This window comes from Doryrhamphus excisus, chromosome 11, assembly GCF_030265055.1.
Source record: "Doryrhamphus excisus isolate RoL2022-K1 chromosome 11, RoL_Dexc_1.0, whole genome shotgun sequence".
NCBI classification, from domain to species: domain Eukaryota; kingdom Metazoa; phylum Chordata; class Actinopteri; order Syngnathiformes; family Syngnathidae; genus Doryrhamphus; species Doryrhamphus excisus.
In genome coordinates this window covers 7,255,934-7,277,713 of record NC_080476.1, presented here as the reverse complement: position 1 = coordinate 7,277,713, position 21,780 = coordinate 7,255,934, and the positions used below count along the sequence as shown (strand labels likewise).

The window sequence follows — 21,780 nt, the reverse complement described above, 5'->3', positions numbered from 1 at the left end:
TAAACCAAGAACATTGCAAAATTGTTAATTTAATGGCAAAGCTGCTGGAAGCACTTAAAGTGAGTCTAAAATGTCAAGCCACCTTTTGTTACCTGACCTATTTAGTCCAATAGTACTATGTAGTACTATGTGACTTTTTTATTTAATTTGATGCCTTATTTAGCGTAATACAAATACATGGCAAATGAATTGTTAAAAATATATGTTTTAATGAAAAATAACACAATTAACAAAATACAAATTTTAATAATGTAATAGAAATCTGTCCTGTATAAAGAGTAGAAATTCTGAGTACCAAGATTGCTAAGTGCCAGAACGTGAACTTGAAGCTTGCCATTGGTTACAAAAACATGCTTGCCAAAGGGGCAGTGAAAGCCAGGCAAAATGTGTAAACAAAGAGGTCACAAAGTTGAATAAGAATGAAACATGAGCTATTACACACACTAGTATAGATAGGCTTTACCTGTGACAAACTGTTGTCAATTGACTACACATTTGGTATTTATAGCAAAATATAGCGCAGTGGAACATTTTTATTATATTATAGTATTATAAACACCAAATTCTACTGACATTAATGCGATCCAGACTTCCTTATACAGGCTGCAGATTGCCTGTAGTCAGTCAGTAAACTTGGACCTACACATCCAGAAGTCCTTGGGAGTATGACCAATCACAGCGGAGTGGGCGTATCTAGAGGTGCGCTGAGGGTGGAGTAAATTAAACAGACCGTTTGGAATCATGGAAACAGTGCAGAAAGAGGTGGAGAATCTGGAAGATCTAGAAAGCTATCTCTGTGTGTCGCTCTTCTAATGGAGTCCACAACTCAATACAAAGCACTGAAAATTAGCATAACAGGTCCGCTTTAACGTTTTGAAGCAACTGAGGCAAAAAGGAGTGCAGTACTTTGCTTCCACTAGTAGACGTGCTCTACTGGTGGAGGTCAGAACATACTGATTAATTTAATAACTATTCCACATAGTTGAACAAAGTTATTTAGTCAAACGTCCGTCCCTAGAATCTACAAAAAGTGTTCCCAAATATTTTTGTTTACCATCCATCAGCCAGTTTTCTCCTTCAAGCACTACTTTTTTATATATAGCGCCACAATCTGATAAAGAGTGTTGATGTTGACCTGCCATGTCTGGGCTGGTCTCGCTGAAAGTGGATGTCATCATCATTAGTAGATACTGTATGGCTATTCTGGGACTTCCCATGTGTTTCCCTAGTTAGAATGAATGACAGTAGTAACTCTGTGGTTTGTTGTGCTCCCCCCCCCACCTCAACACAGGTCAGAGGTCCATGGGAGTCTGAAAACGAAGACAAGTCCGTTAAATACAGTTTGGTTTTGCTCCATGCCTATTTAGAGGGTTAGTTTATTTTACCTTGAAGCCACACCACACACACTCCCCGCTCTCTTTTAGTTTGGAAAAAAAACACTCTCACACAGACGACTAAGATCTGAAGCAAAACAAACCCTAGGTTTTTCAATGGCAGTGAAATAACAACTGGTACATTATAATAAAAGTACCATATTCCTTAGAGGTTCAATGTTTGTTTCATTGATCGCCATGACAGTCACACTTCAGTTTTTTAGGTGTTAAAAGCTGCTGATGCTATTGCTTTGATGTGGCTCAGATCTGAGTCCATTATCACTCCTAAATTTCTAGTTTGATTATTAGGTTTTAGAGAAATAGTGTCAGAGTGACTAATGACACTTTGTCTTTGTTTCTCTGCCCCACAGACAATGATGTCTGGTGTTTGATAAAGTAAGTAAATCTGTAAATCTGCAGGACCATGTTCACCTGCCACCAGTGGCATGTAGTCGTCTGCATAGCTGTGGTAGGACACATTGCAGCTGCGTATTAGCTGGCTTAAAAGAAGCATGTACAGATTGTAGGGGTCCCAGGATTGACCCCTGGGGAACTCCACAGGTCATATACATTTTGTCTGAATCATAGTTACCAATTCCAAAAAAGTACCTCCAGATAGTACCTTGAACCAGTTTAGACTTCTAACCTCTGTGTTAAGATCACATGGTCAACTGGGTCAGACCAGGCTCAGGTGTGGCAGAACTAAAACTGCATCTGTGTCCAGACGGATATCATTTGTCACCTTAATCAGAGCTGTCTCAGTGCTGTGGTGGGGTCTAAATCCTGATCAGAGAGGAGAAAGTCATGAAGTTAGTGAAGTTGAAGTATACAGCCTTTTCTAAGACTATTCCCAGGAATGGCAGGTTTGATATGGGCCGATAGTTGTTCAGTACTGTGTCATCTAGACTGCTCTTCTTCAGAAGAGGCTTAATGACAGCAGCTTTTAGGGCCTTTGGAAATGTTACGGTCTGAAATGAGATGTTAACTAGATGAGTGAGTTATGGTAGAAAACTATTCAGCTTAGACTATAGAAATCTGGTGGGTATCTCAACAAGGCAGCCGGTTAATGGACTGATATCTTTGACTGTTTAATAATAATAATAATACTTTTTTCTTGAGGCTGTTCTGTGATTTTACGTTTTCAATGTTAGCAGGCCTCTTTCTGCTGTTGCTCATTCCTCTCCTCCTTTAAGGCGGGGTATAACATCCAGTCTTTGTCATCTACATTTTTTTGTTCGGCATTGTTGCCATGCAACACTTTGAACTTAAGCAGTTAGCCAGTTAGCTTGGCTTGCTGGCAGCACTTACAACAAACTCAAGTTGAGGGTGTCAGCAATCGCTTCTGATCTGTGTTCCCAAAGTGTAGTCAGGAAAGCACTAGAATATTTCAAAACTCTACTATTGACATCAGACCTCTTGCCATGGGCGGGTGATTAAATTGTAACAGTGATAATAAAGCAATTGAATAATAAAGCAATGCAACTGCAACACCACCGTGCAGACATGTCCGCGGTGTACCATGGTGACGTTGTTTTCAGGTTGGACGTTGGATATGAGGCTCCGTAGCTACAGCAGTAGTTCCCCATCACTGTGCCTGAACTGCTGTCTCATAGTGTGGTGAGCTCACACGGGAAGTGCCACACTAACTGCTGGTTGTTTATATTAGGGACCGTCAATAAATTACTATTATGTTGAAGAGACTGGTTTGTTTAAAAAAAAAAAGTGTTCTAAATCACACCACAGATTGATCTGTAACCATGTCAAATAATTCGTCCTAGTTAGTATTAGCAAAATTAGTATTTTGCATGCCTATTTCTTCCAATTTTGTCTTATATGGGATGAAAGGCCTGACTCACAGATATTTTTTCAATGAATAATAATGTAAATTCAGCAATACTTTGATTGCTTTTTTAATGCTTTGAAGATCTATGTATTTTCACAACCATATTCTATAACCACAAATGCATGTCTCTAACAGCTTATTATTATTATTTCCCAAAAATTGGGATTGGATTGGATCGGCAAGACTACAAAATTCAGAAGCCAATAATGTGGATCGGGACATCCCATAGTACATTTGCATAGACTTTTCCCTGAGGCAGTCTATTAAAAGGCTGCTATATAACTTTATATTGCTTCCACACAAGGTAATAGTCATGTTGTTACTCAGGGAGACCACCCCTGCAAGTCAAATCAAATTCCGCCTCGTCATCGCTTTCTGCAAAAAAGAAGAAAAAAGCCAGTCAGTTGCACAAGCTGCTAAGAAAGCATCACAGTAAAATAATGTTTGGAAAACAAAGCAGCAATTAGGGTTGTTTTTGGTCAATGTCAAAAGGGAACAGTGTGCATGTTTGCGCGAGCAAGTGTGCTTGGTGTTCAAGTGCAGTTTAATGACCTGCAGCTCAAACAAACAGCCTTCTCTAACCATCTTTAACACTCTCCTCCCATATAGGTGGGGGGGGGGGGGGTGGGAGTAGTTATTTAAAGCCACTCGGAGGAATGCAAGCTCCTGGGACTGCCGCCATAGCGCGCGGGACCCTGTAGCTGTAGCGATTAGCCTGGGTAAACAGAATAACACGGCTGGTGCCAGAGCTGCCACCACTGCCTCAGCCTGTGCTGCCTTTACACAGCTGTCACACTCGCCATCACTGGACATTATCTTTGGAGAATTTCTAGGGCTGTTGATTCAAATATTTAATCGTGATTAATCTCATTTGGGTCTACAGTTAACTCATAATTAATCACAGATAAAATATGTTTTTGTCGCTAATGTTTGGTCTCTACTTGTTAGCTCAGGTTCTCAATAAAGTTGAGTTTAGTTTCAGAGCCTTTCCTTTGAAGCACTATAAAACTGAGCATAGAGAAATAAAACTGGAATTATAACTTACATAACATGCAAAATAATTTCTGTGTGACATTCAACATCTAGTGCATTTAAACAAATGCACTAGCTCGATGCTAATTTACATTCAATATCCCATTGACACGCTTAGCATTAGCAATTTTACATGGTGATTTCTATCAGTAAGATGCACATTCAACTTGACCAGGTGATATCGGGATTTCCCCTCAGAACATTTGAAGCTGTGGTGGTGGGCCGCATAAGGGAGTCGACGCCTCTGCTACGTCTGCAATTTACACTTTAAAAAGTAAGTTATCATGTATGAAAGTGATAGCCACGTAGGTCGCAAAAGCAAGTTAGCTAACTGCGGCCCTAAAGGCAGTAAGAGCCAGGTATAAAATATGTAAACAAAGTAGAATGAGCTATCACACACATTGGCATTGATAGGCTTAGCCCGTGGCACGCTGTTGTCAATTGACTATACAACAAGTTTAGCTTAAAATACGCCGCAAAATTCAAACCGCGATGTGCTGAGGGGTAACTGTATCATACACGACATCCCAAATCATAAAAAATCCCCTTTAAATCAAAATTCATGATTAAGATTACTACCGAAAACGGGAATCACTGCACTTATTCAGCATTTTTAAGACATCCTTGTGCCAAAATATGTCTACCTGAAAGACCAGTTGTATTTTTCCCAGCTGAGCTTTATGAAAACAGCATGTTTCTGTGACATGTCAACGTCACGTTTAAATTTGGATATTTACAAACCCTTGGAGACACAACCTCTTGAAGAGAGGTTGACAGCTTAGTAACAGCTCCACAGCAATGAATGCTGCTGGTGACAGTGGTCGACACTGGAGGAGGGTTGCTGTTTAGATAAGGTAGGCTGAGGTCACCCAAGTGTCTGGGAGATGATGAAGCCCAGAGAGGCCTGCGGTGTAAGGAGGGATGTGCACACAATTTAGAATATTTAAAGGGCAGTGATTATGTCATTTTCTTCCAATGTTGAGCTCAGCCGTGCCAGTCTGACCTCCTCTAAGAGGCTGGGTGCTGTGGTTTTGTGAAAGGAAAGACCATGCACTTTCCGGGAGACCTAAACGCAAATTCTTCACTGTAAAAATCATCCAAATATTCCCTTTTGGTGTTGAAGTTGTTACAAATTAAGATACAGTAGGGAAGACAGTGAGCTATATTGTTTTGTATATGTGCTTTTTATGCACCCTGTCATCTAAAAGTATGAGTCGTTCCAGCCAAGCCAGTCAGAGATAAAGCAGACAGATTGCAGAGAGCAACAATAGGCTGGAAGCCAACTAAGGAGGGATGAGATGCTGACACGTGTTTCCAAGTAAAAGTGATAGTTTGACGCCTTTGGACAGATGCTCGTGTGTCTCTGGCTTAGAGCTTTAGGAGGACGGAGAACAGTTTAATATCTGTCCAATAAAGACGCTTAGCTTCTTCTGATTCTGTGGCAAAATCCCCCTTGAAGCACTTTAAAAGCTCATTCGTTAGCAGGTTCTATCTGTTTTCTTTTAATCCAGCCCAGGATTTTGTGCCAAACTATTTCCTCCGAAGGGACAGTCGCATTGCACTGTGTGTGTGTGTGTGTGTGTGTGTGTGTGTGTGTGTGTGTGTGTGTGTGTGTGTGTGTGTGTGTGTGTGTGTACCGAAATAGCCAGCTGTTTTCTACTGTCATGCTTTGACCACAACAGTTAAGACAACTGCTATCAGGGTCATGTTTTCCCGGGTATGTCACAGACAGTGATGACAGAACATAAAAGTCCACATGAGCAACAACTTGTATTCAGTATTGTAATCCCACAGGTTCAGATTAAAAAGATTTTGAACATTTTATAGTCACAAACAAAGGCATAACATGTTTTAGCTGATAGGCTTTTTGAATGAATGCTTACAAAATTGACTGAAATATGCATATATGGACATATGGATGTTAACATTATGGGTGTATCTAAAGAGATTAACAGATGTTTACATTTTGTGTACATTCAAATGATTGTATAAGAATGAACAGTGTGTTGGTGAATGCACTTACAGATTAGATACCCACATTATGTGTGTGTACATATATGAGTGGTCGAACAGTTGTTTACCTTGGATATGTACAGTATACTGTAGGAGGTCAGGTTATATAACAGTATAACAATATAACAGTCTAACGAAGGAAGTACACCAAACTCAAAAGGGCACCTAATATATATATACCAACACAAATTTAAAAGAACCCCCCCACCTAACTCATTCAAAGCCCTTCCACAATGGATTGCATCTGAGCAATGCATTCATTGGAGGCATTCATTCGCTGCAATGATGTCAGCCTCCCTCCAGGCTCCTCTGGCAGAATTGCAGGCCCACCCTTCAATTTTCTATGGGGCTTGTCCTCCAATTAAATGTTTTCTCAGATGAAATGTATTATGGGAAAACTTTTAAATGTAGTTTTTTTTTCAAATTTATTTATTTTAAACTCCCACTGGTATATGTTTGTATATTACTGAAGTACACTTTTTCAGTATTAAGTTGATGTGTGATTGGTTTGGTGTTCTTCCTTAGATGACACAGTGAGTCAGACTTTATATACTGACCTCCTGTGGTTTCCAATGGGTTGACAGGCTGACTGTGAGTTTGATGCTATGCTATGACTTGTACACCGGTCAGCATGTGAATGGACATAGGAAAGTAGTATCCCTCAATGTAATATCATAGCGAACCTTTTGTGTAATTTTCAACAAAATGGATTGATGCTATGTTGTGATTTATAGTGTGATGTTTGGCTGAACGCGTGTTTAGTCAGCATGGGCACAGTGCATCACAGTTACAACAATATGAAAAGTACACCACTGGAAACTTGCACGACTCAGCTTGGAGTGTGTGTGTGTGTGTGTGTGTGTGTGTGTGTGTGCAGAGTAGTAGACCAGAAAGAGAAACAGCCTCTATATTTAATCTGCGTGTGGGTAGGTTCAGACAGGCCTGTGAATCACAGAGAATGTGACTCAGCTGGCTGGCATCATTATTTGCCAGTGTCAAGCCTTTGATTGGGGGCGTGGTTAATATGGTACACATCAGGGCATTGTATCGTGTGTGTATTATGTGTGTGCTGCAGTCTGCAGTCTTTTTACTCACTCTGTGTTTTTGTGGCTTGTAATGTGTTGTTTTTGTGCGGGAAGGGTGCGGCTGTGGCTGGAGCGACGCTGTGGAGGGTGGTGGAAGGAGAAGGGGAGGAGGGGGGTCGTTTATGGTGATGCGTCATCTCCGTAGACAACATGGAGTGGGTGGTCGCGTCACAGGGCACTCTCAGGGCAAAGTTCCTTGTTCTTTCTTTCTGTCGTTCTCCTCTCTCTTTTCTCTCTTCCTTTTATTGTTGGTTTTTTTTTTGCTGTCTGGCTCTTTTTCTTCATTCAGTGTCTGGCCTTTGTGATTGCTCTCTATCCCGTTCTCTCGCTTTCCTTCTCCCTGGCCTCCCCCTCCTTTTCATTCTTTCTTATATTCCTCCCCTTTTTCATTCATCCTGCCTGTCTCAGATCTTTTTTTCCCTTTTTCTCATATTTTCCACACTGCCATCATTCCATTTTCTTTTTTTTCCACATTTCTTTCTTCCGTCGTTCCTTAGTGCATACACAGGAAGGGTTCGTGTTTTAACTAGTGTGTCTGAGGAATGTACTGTAGTGCAGATTTTGAACCAATATCAGTAAAAATGTGATTATATCGGCCTGCATCTAAACTTTGATGTTGGCACTACAAGCAGTCAATTCAAGACTCTACCCCAAGCACGTCCATTCAGTTGTGGCCCGATAGAGCCCACGTGATCACAACAACGGCATGTGCTAACATGTCAACAGAGTCGCAAGAAATAGGAGTGATGTCGGCTGTGTGGCAGTATTTTTTGTTCCATCAGAAAAAGAGTACTAAACTTGTCATGCACAAGTTTCTTGTGGTGGCCGAGGAAGTTTAATATGAGCAACCTCATTGCACTTTTGAAGCAGCATCACAAGGGAAGACTGCGAAACGTCATTGACTATATATACCTGTTGGTGGTGAGTAATGTCACTTTTAACAGCTTAATTGAACCCATAGGAAGCACCACTACTGCCATTTTATCAATGCTCGAATTGAGGAGAATATATTCTTTTACTGTACTGTGAAATCTTGAACAGCACATTCTCTGTGTTCTGTATTGCTGCTGGTTTTGATGTGATAATTATAGCAATTTGGTGTGGATTTTATTTCATATTGGTGAATTTAGTCATGAGTTTTTAGCGTATTTTTGGACTGGCAGTCTAGCCACAAAAAAAGTGCAATTTTTTGAAGTCATTTCCAACTTGTGATGACATGTTAAACAAAGTCAGGCATGGATGTATAGTTTATGGTTTTATTCTAACAATTGCAACTCTTAAAAATGCCTACAAAGGACCGAGTGACAAAAAGACTGAAAATGAGCTCATAGAAAAGGACAAAAACTATTTTAACACCATCCTAGCAGTCACACACACACGCACGGTTGAAAAACGAATCCCTGCTACTGATAACCAGTGTCTCCCTTATGTAGTGTACCCCATGCTGGCTGATTGCCACCAATGCACACAGGTGTGAAAGTAACCCTAGCAACCAAGGGGCCTCACCCGGACACACCCACACACATCTAAACCCTCAAATTGACTACAACTATTTTAATTACTGTTCTGTTTAACTTGCATGTCAAATTCTGTAAAAATAAAAAGGCATTGCTTTGAGGCAAAATATGTATGTTTTTTGTAAGTACTTGTACAGGCACTGCCATTGTTTCAAATTTGGCACTCAATTTGCCACCAATCTGTACCCAACCCCACTTTTTCTAGTTCCATTGTCAACAATGTGTGAAAAATGAATGAATAATTGTTTGATTATCCCACTAGCACGCCATCCACCGCGCTCCCTCCAGGTCACGCCTCTCACTCAAAGGAGCATTTGATTTTTAATAACACCCTGTCTAAGGAATGCTTTGGATCCATAAAGACAAAGGCGTGGTACGTACGCAGGACGCCTGTCTTGCAGACTCCCAAGTTATGAGTTAATGAGCATGTGAGGATCATAAATTCTGTGGTGATGAAGGGAAAGTCCTCTGTGGACTCATCCAACTTTAATTAGTTGTTTGTTATTAGTACAGTACTCTCATGTGGTGCTCCCACCCTTCATTTCATTGACAGACACACTAATTTAAACCAACCAACAAAAAAAAAAAATTTTTTTTGGACTATATATCAACTTTGTAAGGCGAGACGTCACTTTGATTTGACAACATATCAAACAAAAATGCTTCAGTTCTGAAGCCCTGAAGGTAAACAAGACAGAATCTAATTATCAGTGTAATACAAGCAAGATGTGCAATATGGAAACTTCTTTCCTTAATAAAGATGGCGACACGAAATGTATGATTTATTGGATTCAAACCGCATGCGGTTGCTACCGTTGAATAATTGCCTGCTTTGATGGAAAGGAGGAACATGGGAAATTGAGTCACTAGACAGAATAGATGGATAGATGGATAGATGGGGGTCGCACGGTAGACGAGTGGTGAGCTGGCTGTTGGCCACACAGTCAGGAGATCGGGAACTCGAAACTACGCTTAGGCATCTCTATGTGGAGTTTGCGTGTTCTCCCTGTGCATGCGTGGGTACTCCGGTTTCCTCCCACATTCCAAAAACATGCTAGGTTAATTGGTGACTCCAAATTGTCCATAGGTATGAATGTGAGTGTGAATGGTTGTTTGTTTATATGTGCCCTGTGATTGGCTGGCGACCAGTCCAGGGTGTACCCGCCTCTCGACCGAAGTCAGCTGGAATAGGCTCCAGCATAACCCCACAAATGTGTGTATAGTGTGTGAGTAGACTGACTGATGCTTACATTTTGTGTGTGTGTGTGTGTGTATAGACAGGCTGAGTTTTCACATGATAGAAAAGGAGGATCATGGGAAATGTAGTCACTACTGTTCTATTGTATTTCCTTGAGTAGTGGCCTTGTCTCTAATGGACAGTGCCAGGAAAAAAAACATTATTATACACTTAAATATATGCCTCATCTCAAATACACTTAGAAACTGTCTGATATGAATGCTTATAGTTTTTATGGGAATGGACAGACTAAGGTTCATATGTGTGTATGTGAATACTTACTGTAAATGGGCTGATGTTGAATTGAGCTCAGTATGAAGGAGTGAAACAAAAATGGAATTTTCTCTTCTCAGGGGGTGGCAACATCAAATAGTTCCATTCACATCAACCCCGCCCCCTTTTTCCTAGACTTCAGAAATACTCAGCCAAAACTGCAATATACAGTAACTCCCCAACCAACTTTTGGGTTTCATTAGTGTGGCATTGACTCTGTGACCTCAGAATACTCCTCCCTCTTGTTCTGCTCCCTCCACAAGTCAGACTGGGCCTCAGCCTCCAGCCTCCAGCCTCCACACACCCTGCTCCAAGCTCTGTGGCTTTGTGTGGGATTGTGTGTCATTGTGTAACATTTGGAGGCAAAAAAAAAAAAAAAGACTGGCTTTTTGGCTTGCACGACTGTGCCTGTTATCGTAATTTTCATCCCCCACATCTTTCCCAGTTTCCTGTGATTCCCAATGCTGATGAAAAGTGAAGCCATGGCCAAATTGTGATGTAAGAGGACGTCTAGTTAGCGCTATTGAATGTGTGCTGCGTACCTACTTCCTGTCAGGCCCGGTTTCCTCCATGTTGCAAGTCGCTGCTTGCATGGAGCTTACACGCCGTCACGGTACGTTAACGAGGCAAAACATCCAGTACAGTGGAGTTTTTAGATGAAAAAAAACTGCACTACTCTTACCTCTCTGTCTTTTTTTAAACCGTCAACTTCTTTCCCAGTGTTTGAAACTGTACAGATTACACAATGTCTGTCACATTTATGCACATACACTGTATACACTGCACATATACTGTATTATGCATGTACAGTATGTGAATGGACATACAACAGTTTTCATTCTGTGTGTATGTGAACTAACAGAGGGAAGCTTACATTATAAATGCATGCGAATGGACTGACCAGTGTTTACATTGCATACTCAATGTGAATGGATAGATGGAGGTTTACATTGTGTGCATATGTGTAAATGGACAAACTAAGGATAACATTAAGTGTGTATATGAATAGATTGATAGTATTGTGTGTTTGTGTTAGGCATTGTATTTACAGTGTATGTGAATGGGCGTATATACAACTGTTTACATTATCTGTGTAAGTGAATGGACAAACTTTCATGGTTATCACTGATCCGGTGTGCCTGAGGATGTACATTTTCATTGTGCTAGCTTGCTGTTTCTGTGAAGCTCCTTTCATAGTTTTTGCCTTTTGTCTTTTACGTTGTGAGGATGTCCCCGCTGGGTGTAAAGTGATTCAGGCCCGTAATTTTCCCCTTAGCCCAGACTTTTTGGCGGTCCGCCTGTAATCACTTCCATGTGGATGCTCTTTCCTCTTTTGTCTTTTTGTTGTATAAATGCAATTAGTTTAGTCCACAGGCAGTAGGGTCACAATGAGTACAAATGAAACTGAAATGTTCTTTTCTTACCAGACAACGGTGCATACGTATGTACAAAATGGAGATTATACACTACTTTATTACATTTCAGTGGATGCTGGCCAAGTAATGCGGTTCTCCTTCCCATACAAAGACTGGGAGAGGATTCCCAGATTATGACTGTTAAACACATCAATGACATCACCTGTTTCCCCTGCCTACAGGGAAGGATCTGCTGGGCCTTAAAGTAGTATAGTGTAGTAGTAAAGTGTGGATCAATGTTAATAAAATGTCTCCTGTGTTTCCACAGTTGTCTGTCCCCTCACCTGCATGAATGGCGGCGTGTGCAGCTCCAGGAAACATTGCCTTTGCCCGCCAGGTTATACGGGCCGACTTTGCCAATTTCCTCTGCGACACACGCAGCGAGTGCAGGCGGCGCGAGGCAACAAGCAGCCTGTCTACCCCGTTTCTTTAAAACCCGACAGCCAGAAACTTCTGGAACAAGCCAGCATGGGACGCACCCAGTTGACTCAGACTCACTCTGTTTTCTCCATACCATTGGCACAGCCGGGCCATCACTCCTCTGAAGGTACTGGTCCTTTGCTTATATATTATCAATATTCATTCATTCATTTTCTACCGCTTATCTTCACAAGGGACGCAGGGGGTGCCTATCCCAGCTGACTTCGGGCGGGAGGCGGGGTACACCCTGGACTGGTCGCCAGCCAATCACAGGGCACATATAGACAAACAACCATTCACACTCACATTCATACCTATGGACAATTTGGAGTCACCAATTAACCTAGCATGTTTTTGGAATGTGGGAGGAAACCGGAGTACCCGGAGAAAACCCACACATGCACCTGGAAAACATGCAAACTCCACACAGAGATGGCCGAGGGTGGAATTGAACTCGGATCTCCTAGCTGTGAGGCCTGCGTGCTAACCACTCGATCGCCGTGCAGCCCTATTATGACTATATTATTATAAATATACATGTTATACAGGACATGTTATAAATATGTAGTTTGGGGCCGCACGGTGGACGAGTGGTTAGCCCAAAGACAGCTGGGATAGGCTCCAGCTTGCTTGTGACCTTACTGAGGATAAGCGGCATACAAAATGGATGGATATAACATTCATTCATTCATTTATTTTCTACCGCTTTTTCCTCACGAGGGTCGCGGGGGTGCTGGAGCCTATCCCAGCTGTCATCGGGCGAGAGGCGGGGTACACCCTGGACTGGTCGCCAACCAATCACAGGGCACATATAGACAAACAACCATTCACTCTCGGCATAAGCACAAGCGGCATACAAAATGGATGGATATAACATTTTGTATTTAAACAGTTGTACTTAATTTTTCAACCAGTGCGTAGTAATAAAATTAAATGTAATAATTTAATGCTCTCCTCTGTTTTTTAGTGCAGATAAACGTGCGTGTTCACCACACACCAGACACATCTGTGGTCATCCAACCTGTCAGCCAAGCAGACAGCAAACCCCCTCAGAAGACGAGTCCGCGGCCCACCCCCGCGCGACATAAGCCCAAGGGCCGTTGCTTCCAGGAGACCACCCCCAAACAAGCCGTGAGTTTAGTCACAGAGATGACGATACCTCATCTTTCTTTGTGTTTTCTCATGTTGTCTCATTACCGTAGTGCAACAGCACCCCGCTTCCTGTTCTGACCAACCAAGAGGATTGTTGCGGCAGCGTTGGCAACTCGTGGGGACAAAACAAGTGTTACCCTTGCCCCAAACTGCCAAGTAAGTATTTCTAAGACCTACAGTGAACTCTGTCATCGGCTGGCGAGCAGTCTCTGCATCTTGTGTGTTCCTGGCAACAAACTATTGTTCATCCAGCCAAAACAATGTAAACATCTCTGATGATTTACACCTTCCAATTTAGAAATATAGGCCTGGATTCAAACAATCTTCTTGATAGCCTGGTACATGAAAGTAAAGGAGGAAAAAGCGGAAGCAATTACAGGAATTGCACTCAGACAGTGAGACAGAGGAGGAGAATGTGGAAAATAAGCCTCTTCTGCATCGATATGTTCCTATTGGTCGTCCCGGTGCAGGACTGTCATCACATCACCAGTGAGGTTGGATTTCAAGAAACTCTTGGCTCCCTCCATGTTTTCCACTCAACTATTATCCCAGCTCTCTGAGTCACACAATGCAGTCCTTTGACAGAATCCAATACTATATGTCTGGTCAGAATTTAGACTCCAACCCTGACTCCTGCCTGCTTTGTTACAGTCCATTTTGGGTTTTTACACTCCCTTTTTATTCAGTTTACATTCAAAATATTCCAGTCTAGTCAACCCGCAGCTGTTTTATAAAACTATAAATGTTTTTACTGCCTTGTTTTGCATAAAAACTCATCCCGGGATGGAAGATTGCATTCATTTTGAGTAAGAACAACATATTAAAGATGTGTTGAAACTGGATTTACTTCACAGAAAGCATTATAAAAAGCTATCACGGAAGGGGAGGGGGTCATTTGTTTAGTTGTAAAATCAGCCCAAAAATCTTTCACTAGCTTTGATAGCTGCAATTTCTCAGACAGTGCTGCCAAAAATACACCCTGGCACTAAAATGAGCCTTGTTGTTTTAAGTGCTTAGCCATTTAAAATTGAATTAGAAACTAAAATTTTATTGCAGCAATTTCATTATTTTCGGAAACAGACTTACGGTAATTGGTCGCTTGGTGCAAAGCAGTACGTTTTTATGCTCTGTAAGTATACATATTAAAGTGAGAGGTGCTAATTAGTCAGTTAGAGGTGTTGTTAGGTCTATTATTACGGGCCTTCATGCTCAGCTTACCCGGGTGTGTTTTACTGTTTCCTCAGATGCTTCAGTCAAGCAGACCATTGTCGAAGATTTGGGCTCAACCTGCCCACAGGGTTATAAAAGATTCAACAGCACCCACTGTCAAGGTAACAAGCTGGACTCTGAGGATTTTTATGGACAGCTATTGTAGGCTCATTTTTTATGATTTGAATTGTTAATATACAGTGAAACATCTAAAGTAGAACAAGGCCAATGTTGTAGTATTTGGAATTCAATCGTCATCTCAGTCACCTTTATGGTACAGTGGTTCACTTGTTAAAGGCGACCTATTATGTTCCTTTTCGGGCCCTTTGTATTGAGTTTTGGACACCTATAAAGCAGCTACACACACAGAAAGCTTTCTAGATCTGCGAGAATCTGCACCTATTCCACCTGTATTTCCTGAGATTTCCAAAGCGGTTTGTTTTAATTTACCGTATTTTCCGGACTATTTCATAGGTTGGCTGTTCCTGCGACTTATACTCCAGAGCGATTTATAAATGAAAAAACTGTTTATGTTACATAAACACTGGACACCTTTTCTGTTCATGTTTATTCTTTGTGTAGCTGAATAACCATTGTGTTAGCATATCTTACACCTATTATTTTATTGTTAGAACTTGCCTTCCAAGAGGACGTAATGTCTGTTTTGGTCAAGTAGTTTGTAAAATAAATTACCCGCAAAAAATGCAACTTATACTCCAGTGCGACTTATGTATGTTTTTTTCTTCCTAGTTATGCATTTTTGGCCTTGTGCGACTTATACTCCAGAGCGACTTATAGTCCAGAAAACACGGTATTCTATTGTACAACTTGTACTCAGGCACACTCATATAAGGAAGTCCGGCTCACTAACAAAACTCTAATGAGTAGAATGAGTAATGAGTTAAAAAAAGGGTCATGTGTCACTTCCAAATCTTTTAGTAGGGCTTAGTGGGGTAGGCCAATTGTCATTGGGGGTGGGTGAAGTTGTTCAGGAGAGGACCAGGAGAGTGGTGACCCCATACTGAAGTTAACTACATCTGTTAATAAACAAACTAGTTGTATTAAACAAATTGTTATATTTTGAGCACAAATCACCTATTACTGCATTTCTATACACAACCTACAATTATTATACATAAATACTTTATTCAACTTAACTTTTGATTATGAATACTAGGTATTTATTTGATTTTGGAGTTTTAATCGTTATAATCCGGGCTGATGTTGATCCAAATATTTGGGGTAGATTGTGTACAAATAAAATATTTTAATATGTGATGAAAAATACACATTTAAGTTGTTAAATGGCTAGTATTTGTGATGTGTTTTATTTTTTTAATGTGTCATCATGGCTCACCTTGGCTTCACCTTGACGCTTCAGATTGTTTCCATTTTGAACAAGTCACTTATTTTTACTGCCTGTAAAGTTAAAGTGGTACAATGCCAACAATTTGATCATGTGTATTTCCATGATTCCTTTGGAAAATCCCAGCAAATCAGACGCTGAAGGTTTGAGGTTTCACTGCATTGCGCCAACTGAATCTTGGGTTTCTATAGACTGGAGCACCCTCATCCATCGCCTGTGAATAGAAAGCAGACCCCACAGTGTATTAAAAATAACATTTCTATGTTTGTGCACCCCCGCTACATTCCCTTGAAGATATCAACGAGTGCTCCATGCAGGGTATCTGTCAGAATGGAGACTGTTTGAACACACTGGGAAGCTTCAAATGTTCCTGCAAGCCTGGCTTTGTACTGGAGAGGAATCGATGCGTCGGTGAGTGGACATGACTGATACAACATTCCAAAATCAGTTCTCAGAATAAAAGTCTTGCGGTCTTCTGTAGAGTCTCCTGCCGAGTTAGCCCAGTGCTTTCTGATGGCGTCTGATGTCAGAGGGTGCGAGCATGCCCTGCCCAGTCATCTCACAAAGGAGATGTGCTGCTGTACAGTGGGCAAAGCATGGGGGCGTAACTGTGAGCGCTGTCCACAGGAGGGTACAGGTGAGTGATATACTTGGTTTTATTATTGCAGTTTACTTTCAACTCAAACTGTCAAATGATGAGGCTGATGTTGTTTGTAGTGGGCATTGCATCATACATGAGTATTTTTGGCGACCTTATTTACAAGAAGGGAAAAATATAGATATATATTTTATTCATTAGTTAGCATCCATACTTTATGAGCGTAATCTGCACTTTTTATTCTATACTTTTGAGTATCGATATCACAGAAACAACACTTTCACACTAGTATGCATATTATCCCCACCCCATTCTTAAGGGGGACCTATTATGCTTTTTTCCAGTTTTCTGACCTATAAATGTAGTTAGAATGTTATACTTTCGTGTTAAACTATGCCAAAGTTTCAGATAATGAGGTTTGCGCATTTGGAAGTGAGCCCTGAAAGAAGTTTGGGATGGCTCAAAACGCTCGGTTTCAAAAGGTGTGTTAAACTGCCCCTTTGTGATGTCACAGGGGCGGATGTCCTTATATGGTTCATAGTTAGGAAGCACTTTCGGTGTGTGACCAATGACAGCGGAGTGAGCAAGCCCGGTGGAATAAATTAAAACAGACCGTTTTGACGGGAAGCACAAATCCAAATAAATACAGCTGGAATAGGTGCAGATTCTGGAAGATCTAAAACATTTTCTGTGCGGGGTTATTGTGTGTAGCTCCACAACTCAATACAAAGGGTTGGAAAATGAGCATAGAAAAAACCTTGCTAAATATCTACTGGCTGAATTTCATTAGCATGGCATGAGATTGTAAACAAGTAAAATGTAACGTACCAATTAATTTCTCTCTTTTGAACACCCAGTGGCCTTTAGTAAGATCTGCCCTGCAGGCAAAGGCTGTGTTCTCCAAAATATAACAGAAACTGTGGCCATCCCTCCCATGCCCTACCCCTGGAATCCAGAAAAGGAAGGTGAGTACCACAGTAATCTGTCAGGAAACTCACTGCAAAATCTCAATTATAATATTTCTTTATTTTCCTCCTCCTTTCAGAAACAAAATGGCCGGTAAGATTATTTCTGTTTTTATAGCATGACTTGGGCTTAAACCACTTTTTACAAGTTCTGATGGTGTCTTTAAACCAGCAGAGGCCACCAGAGACAACAACCGCTGTGCAGCAGGCCGCAACCAGCTCCCACAGTCCTCGTGTTCCTGGTAAAGTGCCATGTTTAACACTTCAACAAAATGCTGTGACAAAAAACATATTCATCCTATGGCTCCATTCATGCTCCATGCAGTTCTGTGTATAATGTGTATTGAAGTATGAACACTTCATTAGATGTGTTTATCATAGTATAAAGTGGCTCCCCACATACTCTTATGTTATTAATTCACAGCATGTTTTTTATGTATTTTTAGCACAAATGTCTTTGTTACGGCCTATTAGTTTGTTACTACATGCAAACAGGAACTGGAAATCAGCTGCACCATCCATCTGTTAGTGGTTGACTTTGTTGTTATTTGCTAACTAGTGCAGTTATGCCACAAGTCTAAAAAATAAACACGTTTTTTTCGTTTTACAAGTATAGTTTTACGTTGTTTATGTTTGGTTGGATACAAAACTGTGGTGAGACCAGCCATGTTGTTTGGTCTAGAGACAGTGCCACTGAGGAAAAGACAGGGAGCAGAACTGGAGGTAGCAGAGATGAGGACGCTGAGGTTCTCATTGGGAGTGACCAGGATGGATAGGATCGGGAACGAGTACATCAGAGGGACATTACATGTAAGGCCTTGGAGATAGAGTCAGAGAGGCCAGACTGAGATGGTTGTCCAGAGGAGAGATAGTGATTATATTGGTAGAAGAATGCTGCGTTTAGAGCTGCCAGGTAGGAGGCGTAGAGGAAGACCAAAGAGGAGGTTTATCGATGTAGTGAAGGAGGACATGAGGGTAGTTGGTGTGAGAGAGACAGATGCAGAAGACAGGGTTGGATGGAGGCGGTTGATGTGGCGACCCCTGAAGAGAAAAGCCAAAATAGAAAGAAGGAGAGGTTTTACATGCATTAAACAATCCAAATGCATATAAATAATGAATGAAAGGTATAAATGATCATTGAGGTTACCTTTACTTGCTTCTTCCGACTCCTTTTTGGACTTGTGGAAATATGAATTGTACTATGTGATGCATTCCAATGAAACTTGTATGCATGTTCAAAGTAAATCAAATCAATGCCGTGACTGTTTTTGGTCCACAGTTATCAAACCCACCCCTCCGACAATCATCAGAATGACCCCTGGCAATGACCCCTTTGAGACCCAAACGAAAGTCTCACGTAAGTTCCCTGCAAAGCTCAAACTGACTGAAACATTCAATAATATCCACCATCCTTAAAAGGACATACATGCAGGCTTTAAAGGAAAACTGCACTTTTTGTGGGGGAGGGGGGGATTTTGCCCATTATGCACAATCCTTACATGAAACATGACCTCATTTGTCTTTCTCTTTTTTGGGAGTTAAAAGCTAAAAATCAGCTAGTTTGTGGAAGCTAACAATCCACATAACAGGACACACACTGTTTCAACTATAAAGCATTAAAAAGTCCTGCAAAAATGGCAACAATGTTCTCTTTACATACAGTGACTGACGGGAGAACTTGTGCTCATGTTTCACATAAGGATTGTGGAATAATGGGAAAAATTCCCAGTGCAGTTTTCCTTTAAATGCAACAATACAACGCTGGGTTCATCTCTCACAAATGTAAATCTAACTGTTCCTTAGGTGCTATTGTATTTCCTCTAATAGTGGGCCCTACTTTATACCAATTGGTGGTCGGGTGCATCATACCCCAAGACTTTTTACCTTTATGAAAAACAAGTAGTAGCTGGACATATAGCACATCAGTTTCTGTTCACGCATGAAGTTGACAACATAGTCTATTTGAACTTTTTTGTTTTGATGAAAATCAAAACAGCAGGACCTACTGAGACAAGGAAGCAATCTCTCAGATGGTACAGGTGTCGGTGTACAGGGTGCTAATGTTAAATTCAGATTAGATCCGCCGAGCCTAACAGTTGGTCTTTTCAAATATTATTCTGTATTCTGTATTATTATTCTATATATATAACAACCCAGTCCAGGGTGTACCCCGCCTCTCGCCCGAAGACAGCTGGGATAGGCTCCAGCACCCCCCGCGACCCTCGTGAGGAAAAAGCGGTAGAAAATGAATGAATGAATGAATGAATGAATATATAACAACCCTAATGGCACTTTTGCTCTTCTGCAGTTAAAGGGGACCTGTTATGCTTTTTCCACTTTTCTAACATATATTCCGGATTAGGACTGTGACCAATCACAGCGAAGTAGCCGTACCTAGAGGAGGGCCGGGGGTGGATTAAAATGAAAGAGACGGTTTGGGTTTGAAGCAGAAAGTCCATGGAAACACTGCAGAAAAAGGTGCAGAATCTGGAAGATCTAGAAAGCTTTCTGTGCGGGTTATCATGTGTACTAGCTGCTCTATAGGTGTCCACAATTCAATACAAAGTGCCGAAAATGAGCATAATAGGTCCCCTTTAAGTAAATAAACCACTATATGAGGAAATATTGTACACTTATTGTGTATAAGCAAGTACATGATTTCACGTTGTATGCCCGAGTCTACAGCATTTGGAGACATTCTATTCTATTCTATTCTATATACATTTCACAATCACACATTAACCAAGCATCAGATCCTGTTGCTATTCTCTACTGTTTCATAGAACGAAAGTGTTGCCTTCACTGCAAACCTGTGTGTTGCACCCTCTTTCCCGAAAGCAATGTTCCCAGACGAATGCTTCCTCAGGCTTTCTTGCTGTCTATGCTATATTTGTTCCCCTTGTGCTTTATTAGTTCACCTACAGTATGTCGTATGTCAGCTGTTGTGTTATGAAAACCACAGAGGGAGTTTAAACACCGGACATGTATACACTCACTGGTTGCTTTATTTGAACATTTTGAAAACGTGAGACGTAGTACTCGGGGAGAAAAAAAGAATGGCCATACAGAAAGTTGAAAGTTGGTTTATGTTAAAGATGGAGAATATGTAAGTATATGTCTATCATTAGTGTTCAGTAAATCAATCTGCTGATCATGAGGAATATTTTGAAAATATTCCTTGTCCATGTCCATACCTGTTAGATAATTACAGTTTGGGAGATTAGCTTGAGCACCAATGGCGTCTGCAAGTATGACAGCTCAATCATATGTTATACATATATATACACACACACACGCATATATACATATGTATTTTGTGGCAAGGGGATCCTCATTATGAAGCTGCACATTGTCCTCCCAGAGTACTAACAAAGTGTGCCCAATAAGGCATCCAGTGAGTGTACAGTTAAGCCCAAAATTATTCATACCCCGGCCAAATGTTGATTCTTTTTGTTGTTGAATGGGTATCCGTGTCAAAATACACAAGTCAGATTCTTAATGTTAGTTTTATAAATGTCATTCATATTTGATTCAAATCCGCTTTCTAAGCCAACTCGGCTCCCCCAAAACCTTTTTCTGCTCTGTTTCCTCTTTCACTGTAGGGATGAAAAATATTTTTATTTTCCCTTAAACATAACTGAGGTTAGCTTAGCAGGTTTGAAAATTAAGTTTTTGTATATTTTTCGTATGTGTCCTCAGACTTGAAAGCCTCACAAGGATCCTTTCAAAGAATGCAAAAAATGCCCAATAAGATCAGTGATATGAATCATTATAAAAGATACCCATACACCAAGTGAAAATTATCTTCAATTCAACACATTTGGGCCAGGCTATAAATAGTATGGGGCTCAACTGTAAATGCATGTATCTGCTATCAGATGCTGGCCCACTATAGAATGTTGTGTGTTCCCTCCCTGAAGCAGAGACAGATGATTGTAGGCTAAGCAGGAACATTTGTGGTCATGGAGAATGTGAGAACAGCCTGAACGGCCACATCTGTCACTGTCACCCTGGCTACCGTCTCAACCCGCAGAGGAACATCTGTGAGGGTAAGAGACCTTGGTGGTTAGAGCGAGGAGGTGCAGGCCTGGACCATTTCTTGGGGGTGGGATAGTTGACGGACGTATGCATGCATTTCTCTTCATATGTCATATCTCTTCCAGGAGATGACATCCTGTTGCTTTTTTTTCAAGCTGCATTTTCCCATCACATTTATAGTCTGTAGCTAATGAATTGCTGTTACTGTGTTGCCTTTAAAAAGATAATAATGCTCGGTTTCAGT

General features: G+C 41.0%; 1 protein-coding gene across 13 annotated transcripts in view; it reads left to right on the top strand.

The window, feature by feature from the left end:
- The window catches only part of ltbp3 (latent transforming growth factor beta binding protein 3), a 47,358-nt gene that overhangs the window by 11,978 nt on the left and 13,600 nt on the right, over positions 1-21,780 (top strand). For 10 of the 13 annotated variants that reach the window (XM_058086819.1, XM_058086812.1, XM_058086821.1 and 7 more), the window contains 11 exons: positions 12,057-12,335; positions 13,176-13,339; positions 13,411-13,516; positions 14,605-14,691; positions 16,230-16,346; positions 16,417-16,572; positions 17,391-17,498; positions 17,579-17,592; positions 17,671-17,740; positions 18,778-18,855; positions 21,419-21,547. In XM_058086819.1, the coding sequence (XP_057942802.1) occupies positions 12,057-12,335; positions 13,176-13,339; positions 13,411-13,516; positions 14,605-14,691; positions 16,230-16,346; positions 16,417-16,572; positions 17,391-17,498; positions 17,579-17,592; positions 17,671-17,740; positions 18,778-18,855; positions 21,419-21,547 (1,308 nt within the window). The remainder of the gene's footprint in view (positions 1-12,056; positions 12,336-13,175; positions 13,340-13,410; positions 13,517-14,604; positions 14,692-16,229; positions 16,347-16,416; positions 16,573-17,390; positions 17,499-17,578; positions 17,593-17,670; positions 17,741-18,777; positions 18,856-21,418; positions 21,548-21,780) is intronic. The other 3 variants (XM_058086823.1, XM_058086822.1, XM_058086824.1) reach the window with 3 other exon arrangements.